General features: G+C 48.8%; 1 protein-coding gene across 5 annotated transcripts in view; it reads left to right on the top strand.

Moving 5' to 3' along the window:
- The first annotated feature begins 1,104 nt into the window (after positions 1-1,104).
- Positions 1,105-17,095, top strand: part of LOC111744944 — a 66,281-nt gene continuing 50,290 nt past the window's right edge. For 2 of the 5 annotated variants that reach the window (XR_002782392.1, XR_002782394.1), the window contains exons 1-2: positions 6,243-6,593; positions 11,198-11,297. Coding sequence is in view for 2 of the 5 variants with exons in the window: in XM_023535677.1 (XP_023391445.1) it covers positions 1,580-1,815; positions 11,198-11,297 (336 nt within the window). In the remaining 3 variants the exon portion in view is untranslated. Of the gene's footprint in view, positions 1,816-6,242; positions 6,594-11,197; positions 11,298-17,095 lie in introns of those variants that run through there. The other 3 variants (XM_023535678.1, XM_023535677.1, XR_002782393.1) reach the window with 3 other exon arrangements.

The following is a 17,095-nucleotide window of genomic DNA, read 5'->3' as shown; positions in this document are numbered from 1 at the left end:
ACAGCAAATGTGCAGGGAACATTCTGCTGAGGAGGGTGGTTTCAGTGCCCTTTAAAAACCTCTGTTATTTTCCACCGTAAGTTTAAGGCCCGGCCTTAAAGGAAAAATTTCCTAGCGGCGGGGCCAAGGATTGAAAAGGGTTAAGAGTGAAAAGATCATCTCTTTCATGGACCTGGCATCCTAGTCTGCACAGTGCTTTATCTCTTGAGATCTCACACTGGGTGCAGAAAGGTGAGGACTGGAGAAGAGAAACGATTGGTCTCAACTCACAGAGCTGGAAAGCAATGATTTTGCCTAGGTCGATCCCAGCTTTCTGATTTAAAAAAAAAAAAAAGCTTTTTTTCTTTCCCATGATACCATTTGCTGCTTCCCTGAGGAAGTTGGGAATTTTTTTCTGAGGTTTTAGGAAATGGAAGACATCTTTTGAAATTTGTGGGGCCTTGACCTTTTGAAAAATCCCTGAAGTAGTTATTAAACACATATGCAAAGCTCCTTTCCTCAATGAGCCTACAGTCTAGTAGGGGAAGAATAATAGTTAATAATAATAATAATAATAGTAGTAGTAGTAGTAGTCATCAGTTCTGCCACTTCTTAGCTGTGCGATCTTGGACAAGTTATCGAACCTCTCTGTGCCTCAGTTTTCTTATCTATAAAATAGGGATGATTTGGTACATCTCTCATAGTGTCGTAGTGAGGATGATGTAAATGAACACATAAAATGTGCTTGGCGTATATTTCTACGTGGTTTGTACATGCTTCATCTCTACATTTTCTACAACCTCATGAGGTGGGTATTATTTTTCTCACTTATAGACAAAGAAACTGAGGCTCAGAGAAGTTAAGCAATACATCCAGGGGCACACAGCTAGTAAATAGCAGACACGGGATTTAAACTCGGTCTGGTCTGACTGAGAAGCCCACGCTTTATTCACAGTATCCTGCTTGCTCGGATACCAGGAAGACAGTGTTAATAAGAGTCTGTAACTGTTTCAAGGTTTGGAGAGGAGTGTGGGAGGGCGTTCCGGGCAGAGGGAACAGCAGGAGGAAAGCATGGAGTGAGGTGTGTGGGGAGGCTCAGCAAGGCGGAGCTGGAAGCAGCAAGAGAAATACAGAGGACCTAGAAAGTAACTTGAGACTCAGGCAGCTTGGCTGGCTTCCGGTCCAGCCCAGAAAGGAAAGAAGCTGCTCTTAGCAATTTGCCCATTTGGGGGGTAGCGGGTGGTAGCTCCAGGCCCCAAGCAAAGTGAACCCTTGGCCCAGGTTCAGCCTCCTCGGCTGCTGCCAGCCCCTCCTGGCCAGTGTCACCCTAGGTCTTTTCCTCTCCTGAGTCTTCACTCTTCCAGGTTGACGAGAAATAAGGGAGGAACAAAAATCAAAACATTTGCATTATAATGAGCCCCACCCACTGTCCCTGGCCAGCTGCCGCCCTGTGGGGTTGAGCCCTCTCTCTGGGGGAGGGCTAGGGAACGTGAGGGGGTTCCAGAGAGTTTGGGGCAAAATCGATTTGTGTCCACTGTGGATCGAGTCTCCCTTCCTATCCCTTCTCCTGCCGTCGTGCTTGGCTCCAGGACTGAGGCCCATGGGGGCTCCCGCTCGAGAATTTGCTAACATCAGGGATGCGAGCAGAAGGCGTCAGCCCCGTGTCCCGGGTGGACTGAGCAGCCTCACCCACCCACCCACTCAACATCGGCACCCTGCCCAAAAAGAAGGAGCTGGGGCCTCCACCAGCTCGGACCACTGGCTGTGCAATCCATTCGCTTATGGGGGCGCGAGGTTAGAAGAAAGCAAATGGAAGTCTATGGAGAAAACAGAAGAGTGAGCCCGGGATGGGGCAGAGGCAGACTCCGCGTGGCTAGGGGGCCAGGAGCGGGGAGGCAACAGGGGAGGAGCAAAGCCCTAGGACAAGAAGGAAGTGGGGTGCGGGAGGGGAGAGATTTGGAATGAGCGGCTGGGAACGTGACAGGGCGTAGAGAGAGAAGGAGAGGACCCACAGAGAGCAGGGACAGCGCCCAGGGACTTTCCGGGGGGCTTTAGCCCTGCTCCCCATCTCCGTAAGTCCCTCCTGGCACCCCAAATGAATTGACAACCTAAGTAAAGCAGCGTGCTTGCAACGTCAAGTTCCCTGCTCCCGCCAGAAACCAGATGACACCCTTAAGCTTCCCATACTGCAGTCCTGGGGCCTTCAGTGTCCCGGAGGAGTGGGAGGGAGTGGGGGAAGAAGGGAACAGACAGAGGAGAGGGGCACAGTCTCTACGGACAGCTGCCGCCACGCCCCGCTCGGCCAAACTGCCAATCGCCAGGCCGCATCCGGGTCCCGTGATCCGTTGCCAGGCAGATTTTTGTCCACCTTTGGGCAGCAGCTAGCCTTGTGCCTAGCGGTGGCTGGGTGGGGCCCGGCGGTGACTGGGTGGGGCCGGTCCTGGGACGCGGGGCACAGAGGGTAGAAAAGTGGGGAAAGACGACCCTGCGGGGCCTCGGGAAGTTGCTTGGAGGCCAAGTTCACACTTTCTAGGGCGTGGCCGCGAGAGCTAGATCTCGTACCCTGGTGGGTCCCTAAGTCCCAAATGGTGCAGGGACACATGATTTTTTCCCATAGTGGAGACTTCCCTCAGTTGATAGCTTTGAACTCGGAGTACAGCTGTGTACTGCTGTGCTGGAGAGTGCCGGCGTGGTGTATGTTAAGACCGTGGGTTATTTACATTTAAAAGAGCTTTGGGGCCCTGAGGGGTGGGTCCCTCACGGTGGTTATTTTAGGTCCATGGGCCAGCCGACTGGGTATTTTGGGACAAGAGAGCCTTTTAGGAAAGCCTCACAAACAGCAAGGGTAGATGCCTGCCTTGCTTTCCCCTCTGGGGACCTGAAACGGTCCCCTAACCCCCAAGCTGAGCTGCGGCACCCTGAGCTGTAGCAGGGGCGTTGTGACTCATGCCTGTCTTAAGGTCCCCCCACTGGGTCCCGGGCGATGGAGAAGACTTTTGACCACCTCTAGCTTTTCCAGTCAGTGCCCTGCAGCCTGGGTTGTGTTTTACCTGAGCCTGCTGTGTCCTCTAGGGCGCAGGCCTTTCATCCCCTGTGTCCGGTGGCCAGCCAGTGGGGAGGGCTGGAATGTGAGCTGGCGGGAGAGAATAATGACAGGGCATTTTCTACTTGTAAGAGTACAAGTTCGGCTCACAACTTGAATTTCAAGTGGGCCCTTCAGGCAGATTAGGGAGGTCAAGTGAAAGAGTGGAGGGAGCCAGTGTGGATTGTCTAAATTCCTAGAAAATAAATTCTAGGAATTTCGTTGTGGGAAGGAAGAGGGTCAGGTGTGCACACTCGGTGCCAGGCGTAGCTGAGATTAGAGCGGGCGGTCCAGGAGGCCTTGCTTTCTCTTCATTTGAACACCTGTTTTTCCAAAAATTACTTGTCTCTCAAATCATGTCTAAGAGACAAATGAACGTTTTTAGCCAAGGGCATTCTCGAAAATTTATTATTATTATTATTTGTAACTGAGCTGTGGCCCTCCTATGGAAGAAAATCATTCCCTCTAAAAACTGTTTTTGGTGACTGCCCTTTGTTTGAAGTCATGATTGTCCCTTAAAAGTGGGAAATGACATATTACTGTTTATCGAAAGGAAATAAACACCTTGGGTTAATAGGATTCTGGCCGCTGGATGGTGATCCCAGACCTTGCCAGCATGGCCTGTCCTGCAAACACTCACTTTCAGTGTTTTATGATTTCTGAAAGGGAAACGGTTGGATCCTGTGTGTCTGCCTGAGCTCGCTTGCCATGTTCTTCTTACGTAATCGTGGAGAACCTTTGAAAGCGCTTTTTCTGGCAGCAGAAATAAGTACAGGAAAAAACATGGGGAGTGGGGTGTGTCTCCTGCTTTCTCTGCTCTGACATGGATTGGACTCTCTGTTGTTTTGTATTCGTGAACACTGGGTTGACTCTCAGCAAAGAAGAGTGGAAAGTTGGATAGGAATGCTTTATTGAGACAGCTTGAACTGCACATAGGTTCACCCAGGGAAGAAAAGGTCTTGGACGTGGCTCTGTGCACTGTGGACTCAGCCTTGCTCCAGGCAAGGCCTTGGGGAGTGCTCGCCCCCCGTCCCTGAGTACGCTCCTACTTTGGACTCTGGCCATTGTCAACCCCTCCAGCCTCAAGCTGGCCTCTCCTGCCACACTCAGCTCTTTCATACCCTGCTCTCTCCAGCCCCCTGGCTTTCAAGCAGGCTCGTCTTTCTTACCCTCTGAGTTTCATCTTAGGGAACATTTCCTTCTGGAAAGTCTTCTTCCCTGTCACCTCTCCCCATAGCCCCCAACTGTCTGTGCACTCAAGTGGCTCTGGACTTTCCTATTCTCAGTGTTATTCATAATAAATTATCTGTGATTGGTTGCTTGTCTGTCTGCCTCCTCTGTCAGACCGTCAGCTAGCTCTGTGAGGGAGGGATGCAGTCAGCTTGGTCACCATCATTTATTCAGCACGGTGCCAGACACATGGCACATGGCAGAAAGCAATGGTGCCAGAAGCAATCATGTCACCATTTTATCGCTTTATATACTTCCCCTTAGCAACATGTGCTCCCATCTTCTGTCTATTACTGTGTATTTCTGTGGTTCCCCAAAATGTTAGCCTATACTTTGGGTAAAAAAAAAAAAAAAAACCCCAAACAAACAAAAGCCCCAAAGCAAACAAAACACACACGCACGAGAACTGGTTCCCTAAGAAGTTATTGCTAAGATTTTGCAAACTGGCAGCTCTCCTCGAGCTGCTGCTGGGTCCGATATAACTTCAGCAAAGGACGGAACATGTGTAGCCTGTCAGTCAGCAAACTCTTCAAAATCCACATCTTTCCAGCACGCAGGCCTGCTTTTTGGGGGCGAAAAGGAGGTAAAGCAAAAGCTTGGAGACTCAGAAGATGAGGAGCTGAAGTTCAAGACAGGAGGGGCTGCTGAGGGAGGGCAGAGTGGGGGAGAGACTTGCTGGGGTTTGGTGGGAGATGAAGATGGCCTAGGGCTGGGTTCGGGATGGTTCCACCAGAATTGCAGCAGAGATTCAATGGCCAAGAATTAAAGTCCGGGGAGGAGGAGGGGAAGAAAGGTGGGGCATGGAGGAGGAGGGGGCTCCCCACATCTGGTCAGCTGGGTCCAAAACCAGTGGCATCTGAAATGTCACTCATTGCTTCAGTCTGAAAAGTGTAACCTTTATCTTGGTTATTCTGTTCCCAGCTGATCATTTTGATTTTTATTAATTTAAAAAAAAAAAAAGTATCTTTCCGATGAGATTCTGAGCGCCCCAACCAGGCTTTCCTGAAACGAAGAAAGCACCTTGATTTGTCCTCCTTCCTTCTTCTCCCTCCCTCTCTTCCTTCCTAGTGACATTGTTGATCAGAAGCCCCAGGATGTGGAGAGTCGTGTTTTCCGCCCCAAGCGAGGTGGGGCCGGCTTTCTCTTTGTCGCCGCTCGCTGCCCCCCTTCCACCCGCTGTTCTCTTTGAGCTGGACAGATGCAGTGACAGTGGCTCGTTTGCTAGTGCAGACCGTTGCAGAATGAGACAAAGCCCTTGTGTATTTTGCTGGGAAGCACTTGGCTGTGGAACACTGACATGTGAGCGCAGGGGAGCGTTTGCAGCGTCCGAGCATGTGGCTCTCACGGCCGCGCCCCGCGGAGCGTTTCTAAGCCTCCTTTGAGGACGGCGAGGCCGGGGTTTGGGAAATGTGTATATATCTTTCTCAAGTCCGCGCAAAGTCCTTCCAGAAAGTAGATTCGGAGGCACTGAGATCAGAAATCTCCTGGGGAAGGGGTCGTATGTTATAACGTGATGTGGGGTGCTTGAGCACTGTCCACACCCAGTTGTCAAGAGGGAAACCCAGTTCCCAGCCTAGTGTAGTCTTGTTCCACTGGCCGCTGACCCGGGTGGCTTGGGCTGGTTCCTAGTGCACAGAGAGCAGGCTCCTGAGGTAGGCAGGACTTCCAGCTGCGGGCGGGTGAGATGAAAGGATTATTTACTATGCCCTGTGGTAGGTCAGTAAATCTCCCAGCTGATTCTCTTAGTTCAAAGTGGAAAAGAATGAAGAGGAGGCGGTTCTTTAGCCTCATTTCCAGTATGGCCAACCGGGCCGGGCGGTCTAAAGCCCACGGGGATTTTTGTAAGTCATCCGAGCAATGCGGAGCTGCTCACCACGCCCTGTGTGTCTCGCCATCGGATTCTCTGAGGGATTGCACGTAGGTTTTGGGAGGAACAGGTTCAAACCTGACCCTGATCTTCAACAGAGCAAACATGAATCTCCAAGCCGGTCAGGTTGCCTCAGCCTTTCCAGCACCCGTGTGAACTGGCATGGCAGGGAAGCAGGCTGGAGTGGGCTCAGGTGGGGCTGCCCGGTACTTACCTAGAAGGTGTGATTGAAGACTTCAGAAAAGGCCACCCTAGCCTGAAATCTCTCCCCTACTGGCTCGTCAAGAATGTCTGCAATTTCACTATGACTGAGTCATTCCTTTGTGTACGTTTACCACGTGCTCTGTTCTCGTCGTCCTTCTATAAATGTAGGTTGGTCTGGGATACAGGATTCCCTTAACCTTCTCACCTTAAATTGTACGTTTCATCTCTTGGGTAAGCCACAAACTCAGTTCCACTTTTTGCTTTTCCAGTCTTATTGAGATATAATTGACATATATATATAACCTTGTATTACTTTGAGGTGCGTGACACAAAGAGTCGATGTGTGGATATCTTGTGAAATGATCACCACAGAAACTTTCCTTAGTTTCAGTTCCATTTTTTCATGTCAGGCCTCTCCAGAGTCACTTCACCTACCCTATTTTCTATCCCGTTTAGCTTAGACAGGAAGCAAAGCTGGAAGCCAGGTGGCCTGGTGTTGGGGATCAGAGGGGGGGAGGGAGGGAGAGTGAGGGTGCTGAGGACCGGCCGGCAGGCTCTCACACGGCTTCTCGCATGGCTGGGCCTTGCTCTGGTGCCAGATGGAGCAGGAAAGGGGGTGCTCTCCTCTCTTTTGGCCAAGGAGGAGCCCTGGCAGCTCCTACACAGCTCCGTTTCTCTCCCCTCTCATTTCCTTCCACTCACTTACTTTCCTCTAACTGGCTGTCCCCTGTCTTCCTGCCCTTTTGCCAGTCATTCGAAGTGGCCCCATGCAGGAAGCCTGGAGGAGCTGGGCGCTCCTGAGGGGACTGGAGTTGGCTACACCTTTTCCTCCTCTTGTGCGTGGCACGTGATTCTTGCTCCCTCTGTGAGGCCTGGGGAGAGGCTCAGCTGGTCGGAGCAGGCATGGAGAGTGTCTAGCGAGGGGCCAGCCGGGTGCTGTGGTCTCCTACCAAAGCCTTAGACCATTCTCACCTTTCTCTCTTTCCTTAGCCAGGAAGAGAGCCCATCTATGTCATGCCTCTGCCTCTGGGCATACTGTATCAACCCATGGGACTCCTAGAGACACTCCCCTCCCCAAAAGGAGATGATGCTGTAAAATCCACTGGAATATACTCCACCGAGGCAGATATTTTTAATATTTCCCTAGAGTCTAGAACAGTGCCTGGCCCATAGTAAGTACTCAATAAATGCTTATTGAACGAACCTCCTCTTGGAGTAATCACAGCTAGTAAAATACTTCTAACCCCGACTGACACTCGATTGGGCAAGTAGACATTTTAAGGACTAACATTTCCAGAGACTTAATTTTTAAATGATACCACATAGCAATTCGTTTTTGTAAAACAGTAAGAGAAATTCTTGATTGCACCCTCTTCTTTTGCACGAATCCCTGCCATCACCTTGTCTCACACCCTGCAGACTTTGCTCTGTGCTTTTGGCCATATCTGTGCCATTGACACGGATGTCTATAGTTTGGTGGGTTAAAAGAAACCATAAATAAGATTGCACTGTATTGATTTCTTCCCCTTTCACAGTATGCTTTGGAGATGTTCTCTGTAGGTAAATACAGATCAACTTAATTCTTCTTTACCATTGTGAACTATTACACAGCATAGATGAAGTATCGTATGTTTAATGATTCCTCTGCTGACGGACTTTTAAGTAACTCCCAGGGTCTGCGAACATCCTTGCACATACCGCTTCGAGCACACGTACAAGTACGTCACTTGGACACCCAGAGATAGAATGGCTGAGTGAAGGAGGAGGTGCATTTAACATTTTAATAGTTACTCCAAATCACCCTCCCCAAAGGCTGTATCCGTGTGCATTTCTACTCCTGGGTGTAAAGCCTCTGTTTGCTTCATACTCTTATTGGTTTTTTTTTTTTTCCATCTCTTTTATTTATTTATTTTTAACCAATCTGTTGGTCAAAAAACATAAGCTCATTGTTAGAATGAAAATTTCAGTTCAATTTTTTCGGCCAGGAAGTCGTGAGTGACTCACATCAGTAAGGCAATCACATGTACAGTAAAACTACTATTTAACTGCTATGTATTCTGTTACCTAGTAACTATATTTGACATGGAGTGAGCGACTAACCAGGTCTCTATCCTTTCGGATAAGAGTAGTTAAGTATCAGGTTTCTCCACACGTTTCACCATGGCCTTTAGATGTAAACGTGAGAGTCTGGAGTCTTGGAGGACCCAGGGGAATGATCTCCCCTTCCTCTTGCTTATCCTGTCTTCACTGGAGTGGCTCCAAGGAGTTCTTTGGGGCCACAGCCTGCCCTTCCTCCACATCCTTTCTTGCCACACAGTGGCCATGTCCTAGAATGACGATGCCAAGTCGTCTACTCAGCCAGTCATTCTCTGCTCCCCAGCCTCTGGGTCTGTCCTTTGATCAGCTCAGAGCACAGCCAGCGGAAGTTGCTGGTTTTGTCTTTTCTTGCCTTTGATGATACCAGGCCCATCTTCTGGTGCATCAGAAGCTATACCACGGGCTGGATCCTGCCTTTATCTTTTCCAAGTTCACACGTCACCTAGTGCATATTTTCCACAAAGAAGTGCATTTGAAAAGGGAAAGTTTTAAGGGCAATTTAAATTTACACTCTTTAAATTTTATGGCTCTTCCCCCCTCCTCCCTTTGATGTCATGGATTCTTACTTCTATTTTTCTAAACCTCTGTATTCAGGCTAACATTCAAATGGTGGCTGTGAAAGGATTTTTCTCCCTGACAGTTTTCTCTAGGCGTGGTTCTTTGTTACCAACGAGATATCGTTTAGAATCACTTGGTGCCTTAATATTAATCTCTGGCGATTGAATTGGAAGCACCACCCAGTATGGCTGGATTTAATAATGGCTTCCTCTTAAGGTTTATGTTTTTAGAGGAAGCATAGACTTTTAAGACAGTGTGACTTGCTTTGATGGTTTCCGATTAATTTCACATTAGTATCAGATTAATTTCATATTTGTTTGAAACCATTTTGCTCGATGACTTGATTGTTTCATTTTCTAAAGTGAATTGAAACCAAATGCATTTCCTGCCTTTATCCAGTCCAGCTACTACAGAATCTTTTTTCTCTGGTTTTAGTAATATTACTCTGTTATTTCTAAAGCACTCTAGTTTTGGCCACAAGTTATACCAACGAGGACACTGCAAAGCAATCTCTTTATATATTTAGTTAAGAACCATTTTCTTTTCAGGATAACTTCCTATTTTGGATAGTCGGGTAACTTTGGCTTGGACTGTTTTTTTTCTTTTATATTTTCTAATATATCCTGCAAAATACGAGTGGCTGGTTTAACAGTTTTGAGTGTGGGTTCATGAACCAGATGGCCTGGGTTCGAATCCCAGCTCTGCCACTTCCTAGCTGTATGATCGTGGGCCAGTCACTTAAGTTCTCTGTGCCTTAGTTTGTTCTTGTCTAAAACAGAGTAATAATAGCAGCTACCTCCAGAGTCGCTGAAAGGAGTTAACACACGAGTTAAGACAGTGTTTGGCACATGGGAAGTGCTGACGTGTTTGCCATTATTATTCAGTCCTTTCTGAGAGAAAAAAACATTCCTTTCTTCTGCGGTTATTCAGACTTATTCTGAGTTCCATTTTGTAATTGAAAACCGAACAGATTGAAAGGGAAGGAAGAGTTGTGGAATGCTTAAATACTCAACCGAACCCTTTCTGGAAAAGGCGAGAGTGTTTCTGCAAAAGAATTCACACCCGATTCATCCGTTAGAGTTTTTGAAAATGTGCGGACTAAGAAGCATCAGTGGGATGGAATTAATCTACGTGCAGTTTTTAAAGAAATGCAAGTGTCATTCCGTGGAAAGGATATTTCTCCATCGCTCCCTCTCCCTCCACTCCCCCCCTCCTTTCCCTCATCGGTCATCCATCCAAGCCATAAACATTCCGGAGTGCCTGGGATACCACGCTAATCTCTACAAACAGGGATACAAAGATGAATAACCCACCTTTAGGAGAGTCTAAGGAAGGATTCGCTTATCACTTATGGTGAGGACAAACTTAAGTGGCCCTAACATCTCTCTGCAGGGCTGGACTAGGGAAGACAGACCATCTGTGAGAAGGAAGCATGAATAAGCATATCCACCCATTTGAAGCTGAAGATCCAGATTCATTCCATTCGTCAACCTCCGAGTTACTTTCTTCTGAGGAACTGTAACTTCCTTGAGTAAACACATGAAAAGAACAGCCTTTTGAAGCTACCGACAGCAGCCATGTTCTCCATGAACTGGTTTCCATTTCCTGCTGGACAGAACCCTGGTGCTGGCGAGGGAGTCCCAGGCCCGGGTGGGCTTTCCTTCCCAACGAGACCCCTCCTCTGAGGTGGCGTGACCCCTGGATTGGAGAGCTACCACATAAGCCTTCAGGAATTCCTGCCCCATGGCGCCTAGCTCAGTTCTGGACACAGAGAAGATAGGCAGTGGACAGTGACTCCCAACCCTCCTTTCTCCACCTTCTGCCCTTGGTGGCACCTTGTTCCTCAGTGTTGAATTGAACCTTATCTCTCTTTTTCTGCCACTGTAAAATTCTTGAGGACAGGAAATGGGTCTGCTGAACCGATGAACCTGAGTCGTCTTCGGCCCCGCTGTCCGAGGTTCATCGGACTTTCACAGAAGGATGTCTTTCGGCTTATGCCGGGTCCCTTCTTAAGACTCTGTTATCTCTCTTACAGGCAGAGCTTGCAAGCCAGGGCGGAGTGGGCTGGGCTCGGACGCGGTGGGGTCTCTGGTTTTTCGTGTAGTTACACTAGGCGTTTGAGAAGTGTTAACTGATTGGATGATTTGATAAGTTACTGTAATAATCTTTGTCCTTGTTAGAACACACCGCGGCCATCGGCACTGGAATGCAAAGACCAGAAAAAGCCTGAGAGGACCACTGGCCAAGCCCAGGCGCCTTCGGTCTCCGCTCCAAATGCAGGTGAGAGAGACAAGGTGGTAGGGACTGAGGGATGACAACCTTAATTGTAACAATGGTCCCCTCCACCCAGAAACCAGGCCCACGGGAGCATCCGCGGGTGACCCTGACTTCCTGAGCCTTAGAAGACACATTCTTTAAAGAGCTGGCTCAGGACACCGGGGGCCCAGCCCCTACCTCTCCAGGGCCTAGAAATTCAAGGCCCCCTCTCCTTTCAGCTTTTATCAGTCTGACTATGGAAGAACTTTTTACTACTTCAGAAGGATTCTCAAGGGTTTCTTTGTATGTAGGGCTGCAGCGAACATTTATATACTTTTAGGACCATATCTATTAAATTCAGAGTTCAAGGCAGGGCAGATATCAGAGTCTCAGAATGAAAGGGTTAGTGTCTACTTCTCATTGAAGATCTACCAGTGTTTAGGGAAAAGCGTTTTCGATCCTATAACAGATGCTTTCTCTGGCTTCCCAGAGGGGCCGTGTCTACACGGAGGGTGAGACAGAGGAGGAGGTAAGTGTGGGGTGTGGAAATCCTGCATCGTAGGCAGCTATCTGGGGGGGGTCCGTTGGGTCGATCTGGACAAAAGCCATGTTTAGGGCCTGCCCTACAATTAAACTTTTTTTGGAGGTCATTGCAAACGTTTAAAACTCAGGAGATTTCACAGAAAATAGAGAATGTGTGGCCCCTCTTGAAATTTTGAAATCTTCCCCGAGCCTGCATTCCCGCATGGCAACGGCAGCTGGGGCAGAATGACTGCCCTGTCTCTGGGGAATTGGAACTTGTCAGCTTCTTCCTGCCCTGCCCTGCGGGTACCCCCATCCCCACAAACCTCGAGTGGTGCCTCTGCTCCTGAGGCAACTTCCAGGGGTCCTCTGCATCCCCTTCCCTCACCTCCATCAGTCATCTTTGCTTTCCCCATCTTTATCCTGACTTTTCCTTTGGCAAAGGAGAGGTGTGCACCCCTTCCCCTTTCAAAAGCTCTCCCGTAACCCCTCCCCCTCCTTGCTGCGGGGTCGTCCCTGCAGAGCCAACCTGCTGGAAAGGGTCACCTCTTGTCTCCTCACTCCACTGCCCCCTGCATTGCCCCCACCCTGTTCTTGCTCATCCTTTATTCTTCCCCCGGCCGGTCTCTGTGCCCTCTCCTTCCTGGAAGGCCTCTCTTCCCTTGGCTTGGTGACATCTCATTTGTCCTGATGTCTGTTGTCCCGCCTTCCCGGGCTCCTCTCTTCCCACAAGCTCACAAATGGCAGAATTTCCAAGGATCTGGGCCAGGGTCTTTATTTATCTCACCCCGGACTCTGGGCAACCTCTTGGGGCCGGCCGATCCTCCAGCCTGCTCTCCAGCCAGCTGTCTCTTCCGAGCTCCGGGGCTGCACATCTGGGATGCTGAGCCCTGGGCTCACCTCCACCTGCCCCCTCCCTGCCAGCCCGATGCCCTTCTTGTTTTCCCTGCCTCTGATCAGCTCTGCCACCACCTGGTCACCACAGCCATCTGCCACGTCCTCAACGTTTCTGCTATCTTTTGCTTTTCATTATTTCCTGCAATTGCCTCCTAACTGGTCTCCCTGTCTTAGATCCCTTCCTCCACTGATGGAGTGAGCTTCATGTACAGGCCAGTCTAAAATAAAAATCAGATCATCTTACTCCCCTGCTGGAAATTCTTCTGTGTCTCATCTTGGTTTTTAGGAGGAAGTTCACACCCTCAGTTTAACCCTCAGGCTGCGGTGACCTGGCTTCTGTGTCAGTACCCACAGGCTCCCACGTGCACCTGTCACTCCAGCCATACCAAAGTGCTTGCAGGTGTCGAAATTCATGACGCCAGTCCCTGCTTCTGTCTTCACCATGCTCTTCCACACTCCTTCTGCCCGCTGGGTTTCTGGACCTTTGAATGACCACCCCGGGCCCACCTGAACCTCCAAGCCTGGGCTCAGTGCCCCTTCTCTGTGCTCTCCCATGGCATTCAGGCATCTCTGTGTCACTCCCACAGTACTGGGCTTCTGCTAGACTTCACATCCAGTGGAGACCTGGGAAGGTCCCTGGCACAGTGTGCTTGGTACGTAACATAGATGGATGATGGCAGGAGCTCAGGCTGGCTCCTCGGCACTCACGTGGATGCGTAGCCCTCTCTTGCCCTTTTGGGAGTAGATTCTAGCTTCTCACAGTGTCCGCCTTCCCAACGCAGCACTTGTCTCTTGTACAATGTACTTCATTGACATTTACTAAGTGTCTTGGGATTTAAAGGTGATCGGATTTGACCTCTTTCCTCAAAGGACTTGTTATCCACTGGATGCATTATAGCTATTTATTCAGTGAACATTTATTGAGAGCCGGCACTCAAGGGGGTGGCATTAAAGCGGTCAGGCCTGGGGATTCCGACAAAGTCCACAGAGCTTAGAGGACACGCAAGGCTTTCCAACTACACATGCCTCGTTTACACTACAGGAGAAAGATGACAGCTTTCCTTGTCAGGGACTTATCTACGGACCAAGTCACATGCTCTGCCCTGGTGGTGGACGTTCCCTTAGAAACCAACTGGCATGTCCCTCGTTTTCATGGACTTCGAAGCTGGGGTTTTGTATAAACATCACTTCACCAGCGTGCCAGAAATGAGCCTTACCCGCCCCCGCCGTTAGCCTCCAGTTTCTCAAGAGAAGTCTGCCATTTCCCTGAAGATTTAGAAATATGTCTGAACAGAGCAGAGCTCGGGGTTGGCTTTCTCATGGCAACACTGCTGTCAACTGTTGTCATAAAAAGCCATTTTGGTAAATAAGCAGAAAGTTAGTAGGTTTGTGAGGCTCAGACCAGCAGAGTCTGGGAATCAAGTCATCTACCTCGTCACATGGTGTCTGTCCTAAAGGCTCAAGTGGTTTCGAAGGGTGAAATGCTGGAAAGTTGAATATATAAATGTCAACCCAGAAAGTCACAAGTTGGATGTCGCACTGCCTGGTGTTGACAGCGGTGCAGCCTTAGTGGTTAAGAGTCCCACCCTAGACCTGGTCTGCCTGAGTCTGAATCCCGCTTCCGCTTCTCTGACCTCGAGCAGGTCCTGCTTTCCTCCTCTGTGAAATTAGGATGATCGGAGAACTTCCCTCACTGGTGGTTGCGAGGCTTAAGCCGGTTCGCACCTGCACGTGCTTAGAGCTGTGCCTGACACGTCGCAAGTGCTCAGTAAACATCAGCTGTTGTAATTAGGCCCCTTTATCATCTTCCATGGAGCTATTAACTGCGATGATTTTCTCTTGGCCATTAAAGCTGTCATCCGACCTCTCCCACGCTTGTGGTCCACGGCGTCCCAGTTCCTGTGGTGTCAACCCCCTTCGGTCACTTTGCTTCTCTGACCACCTTATCCGGGGTTTATCCTCTTTTATATATATATATATTTTCTTCCTGGAAAAGGCTTCTGCTTCTCCCCTCCCCTCCCCCAGCACCCCTCTGCCCCTCTCCGTCCCTGTTCTGAAGCTCCTTTGATGGAACGGATGCAGATATTCCTATACACATAGTTAACCATGGGAAAACTCTAGGATAATTTTTCTTTTGACTTTGTGTTTATAAATCTCTAAAGCCTTGTAGAGCCTTGCCAGCGGACTAACCTATCCATCTATTTTTTTTATAAAAAAAATCACATAGCATAAAACTGAGCATTTTAACCATTTTTAGGCGTACGGCTCAGTGGCATCAAGTACATTCGCGTCATCACTGTCTGTCGCCAGACATTTCCATCTTTCTGAACAGAAACTCTGTCCCCGTTAAGCACTGACTCCCCCTCCCCCCTCCCTCCATCCCTCGCAACCACAATTCTATTTTCTGTCTCTGTGAATTTAACTACTTTAGGTCTCTTACATGTGTGCTTCGGTGTCTGGCTGACTTCAGTTAGCATAGTGTTTCCCAGGTTCATCCATGTTGCAACACGTGTCAGAATTTCATTCCTTTTTAAGGCCGAATAATATTCCATTATACGTAAATGCCACATTTTTTTGTCTATTCATCCATCGATGGAGATTTGGTTTTGTTCCCACCTTGTTGGCTCTCGTGAATAATCCTGCCATGAACATGGATACGCAAGTATCTGTATGAGTCCCCGCTTCCAATTCTTTTGGGCGCATACCCAGGAGTGGAATTGCTGGGTCATGTGGTCCATCCCCTGTGCAAGGCTGACTTTATAAATCAAGAACAGAGCGTGAACACTCTGACCCAGTGTCTCCCACAGACTTTATCTCCATAAATGTCAACCCGTCCCTCAGGTTCAGGCTGAAACGTTGGCGTCATCCTGGGCCCCCCTAATTCTCTTACGTCTGATATTCAAATCATGAGCAATTCCCATCAGCTCCATCTTCCGTATTCACAATTAGTCGCTTCTCCCCATCCACCGTTACTGCCCTGACCTGGGTCCCCTCCTCATCTCTTGTTTGGGTTATGATGATTGTTTTCTAACTAGTCTCCCTGTTTCTGCCTTGGTCACCCTCTGATCTCTACCTAGCACAGCAACAGGTGTGACTCTTTAAAAACATTAATCGAATAATGTCATTCCTGAGTGATGACCTTTCATCGCTCCCCACCCCAGGTGCTTGCACCTGTCTGTCACCATCACTTCTCTTCTGACCCCATGTCTCCTTGCCGTTCTACCTCAGGGCTTCTGCATTTGCTGCGAAACGACGCCTGAAATGTTCTTTTCTTGACAAACTCTTCACCCTCCAATGTCACTTCACCGGAGACGCCTTCTCTGACTCCTTATACAAAGGAACAAGCCCTCCCTCCCCTCACCTGAGGCACCACCTGTGCCTTCTGTCCATTTATTTATCATTCTCTGACATATAACCACTCCCCCTCCCATTTGTTCATCTCCTTCTTCCTCAATGGAATGTAAGCTTCATGATATCAGGGGGCTTGGTTTGGTTTCCTGTCATAACCTCAGTGCCGATAATAGTGCCTGCACATAATAGGTGCTCATTTAGTGTCTGTCTAATGAATGAGTGCTACTTTGAGGTCCCCACCTTAACAGTCCACAAATGTTTCTATGTCTGACAATTGTGCCAACGTATCAAGGTCCCTGCTGCCATCGAGGCTCTGGTGTCATCTTTCTGGACCCGGGCAGCTTTAAAACAAAGTGAAACAGGTTGATCAGCTTTTGCAATTCTCTTTAGGTTTAGCGGGTCCAATAAATGCCCCTGATTGCTGCAAGGATTTATCCTAAAATAAACAGCTCTTCAAAGACACATGCCCTACAAGGCATTCCTCAAACTGGGCCCCATGGATTCCTTCTCAGGGGCTCAAGGAATCTGCACAATTCAAAATTTTGTTTTTACATTTCGATGACAATCTAGGGAAATAAAGACTGGAAATTAATTCTTGATGTCTCGATGACCACCTTACAGCTGAGGAGTGCCACTTATGTGGTTCTGGTGTGGTGTTTGTACTCTTGGTGACCGCCTGAAGCGATGGCTTTTAACTATTCCTTGTCACTGGTTTGCGGATGTCTTCTCAAAAACCTACATATTTTTTTCTTTCCAGTAAAAGACCTCCGAATGAGAAATAGTCAGACTACGCAGCTAATAACCATGAATTACAGTGCAGGCTGAAATGCGACACTGGAAAAGGCACCTCTCAGGCTCCAGGCGGCAGTTTTCCGTGGGTCTGAGTCAGCCTGAGGCAATGGGGTAGGAAACAGACGTAAGAACATTGGCGTGACAATCTGGACAGGAGTTGGCACTGACCTCTGCCTCTGTGTTAACTGTGACCCTGGGTTTGTCCGCCCACCTTTCTGGGTCTCCGTTCTTTATCTATAAAATCAACTAGAGAATCTCTA

This window comes from Pteropus vampyrus, unplaced genomic scaffold (assembly GCF_000151845.1).
Source record: "Pteropus vampyrus isolate Shadow unplaced genomic scaffold, Pvam_2.0 Scaffold144, whole genome shotgun sequence".
NCBI classification, from domain to species: Eukaryota; Metazoa; Chordata; class Mammalia; order Chiroptera; family Pteropodidae; genus Pteropus; species Pteropus vampyrus.
The sequence above is the reverse complement of the archived record's forward strand: the minus strand, read 5'-3'. Positions and strand labels throughout refer to the sequence as shown.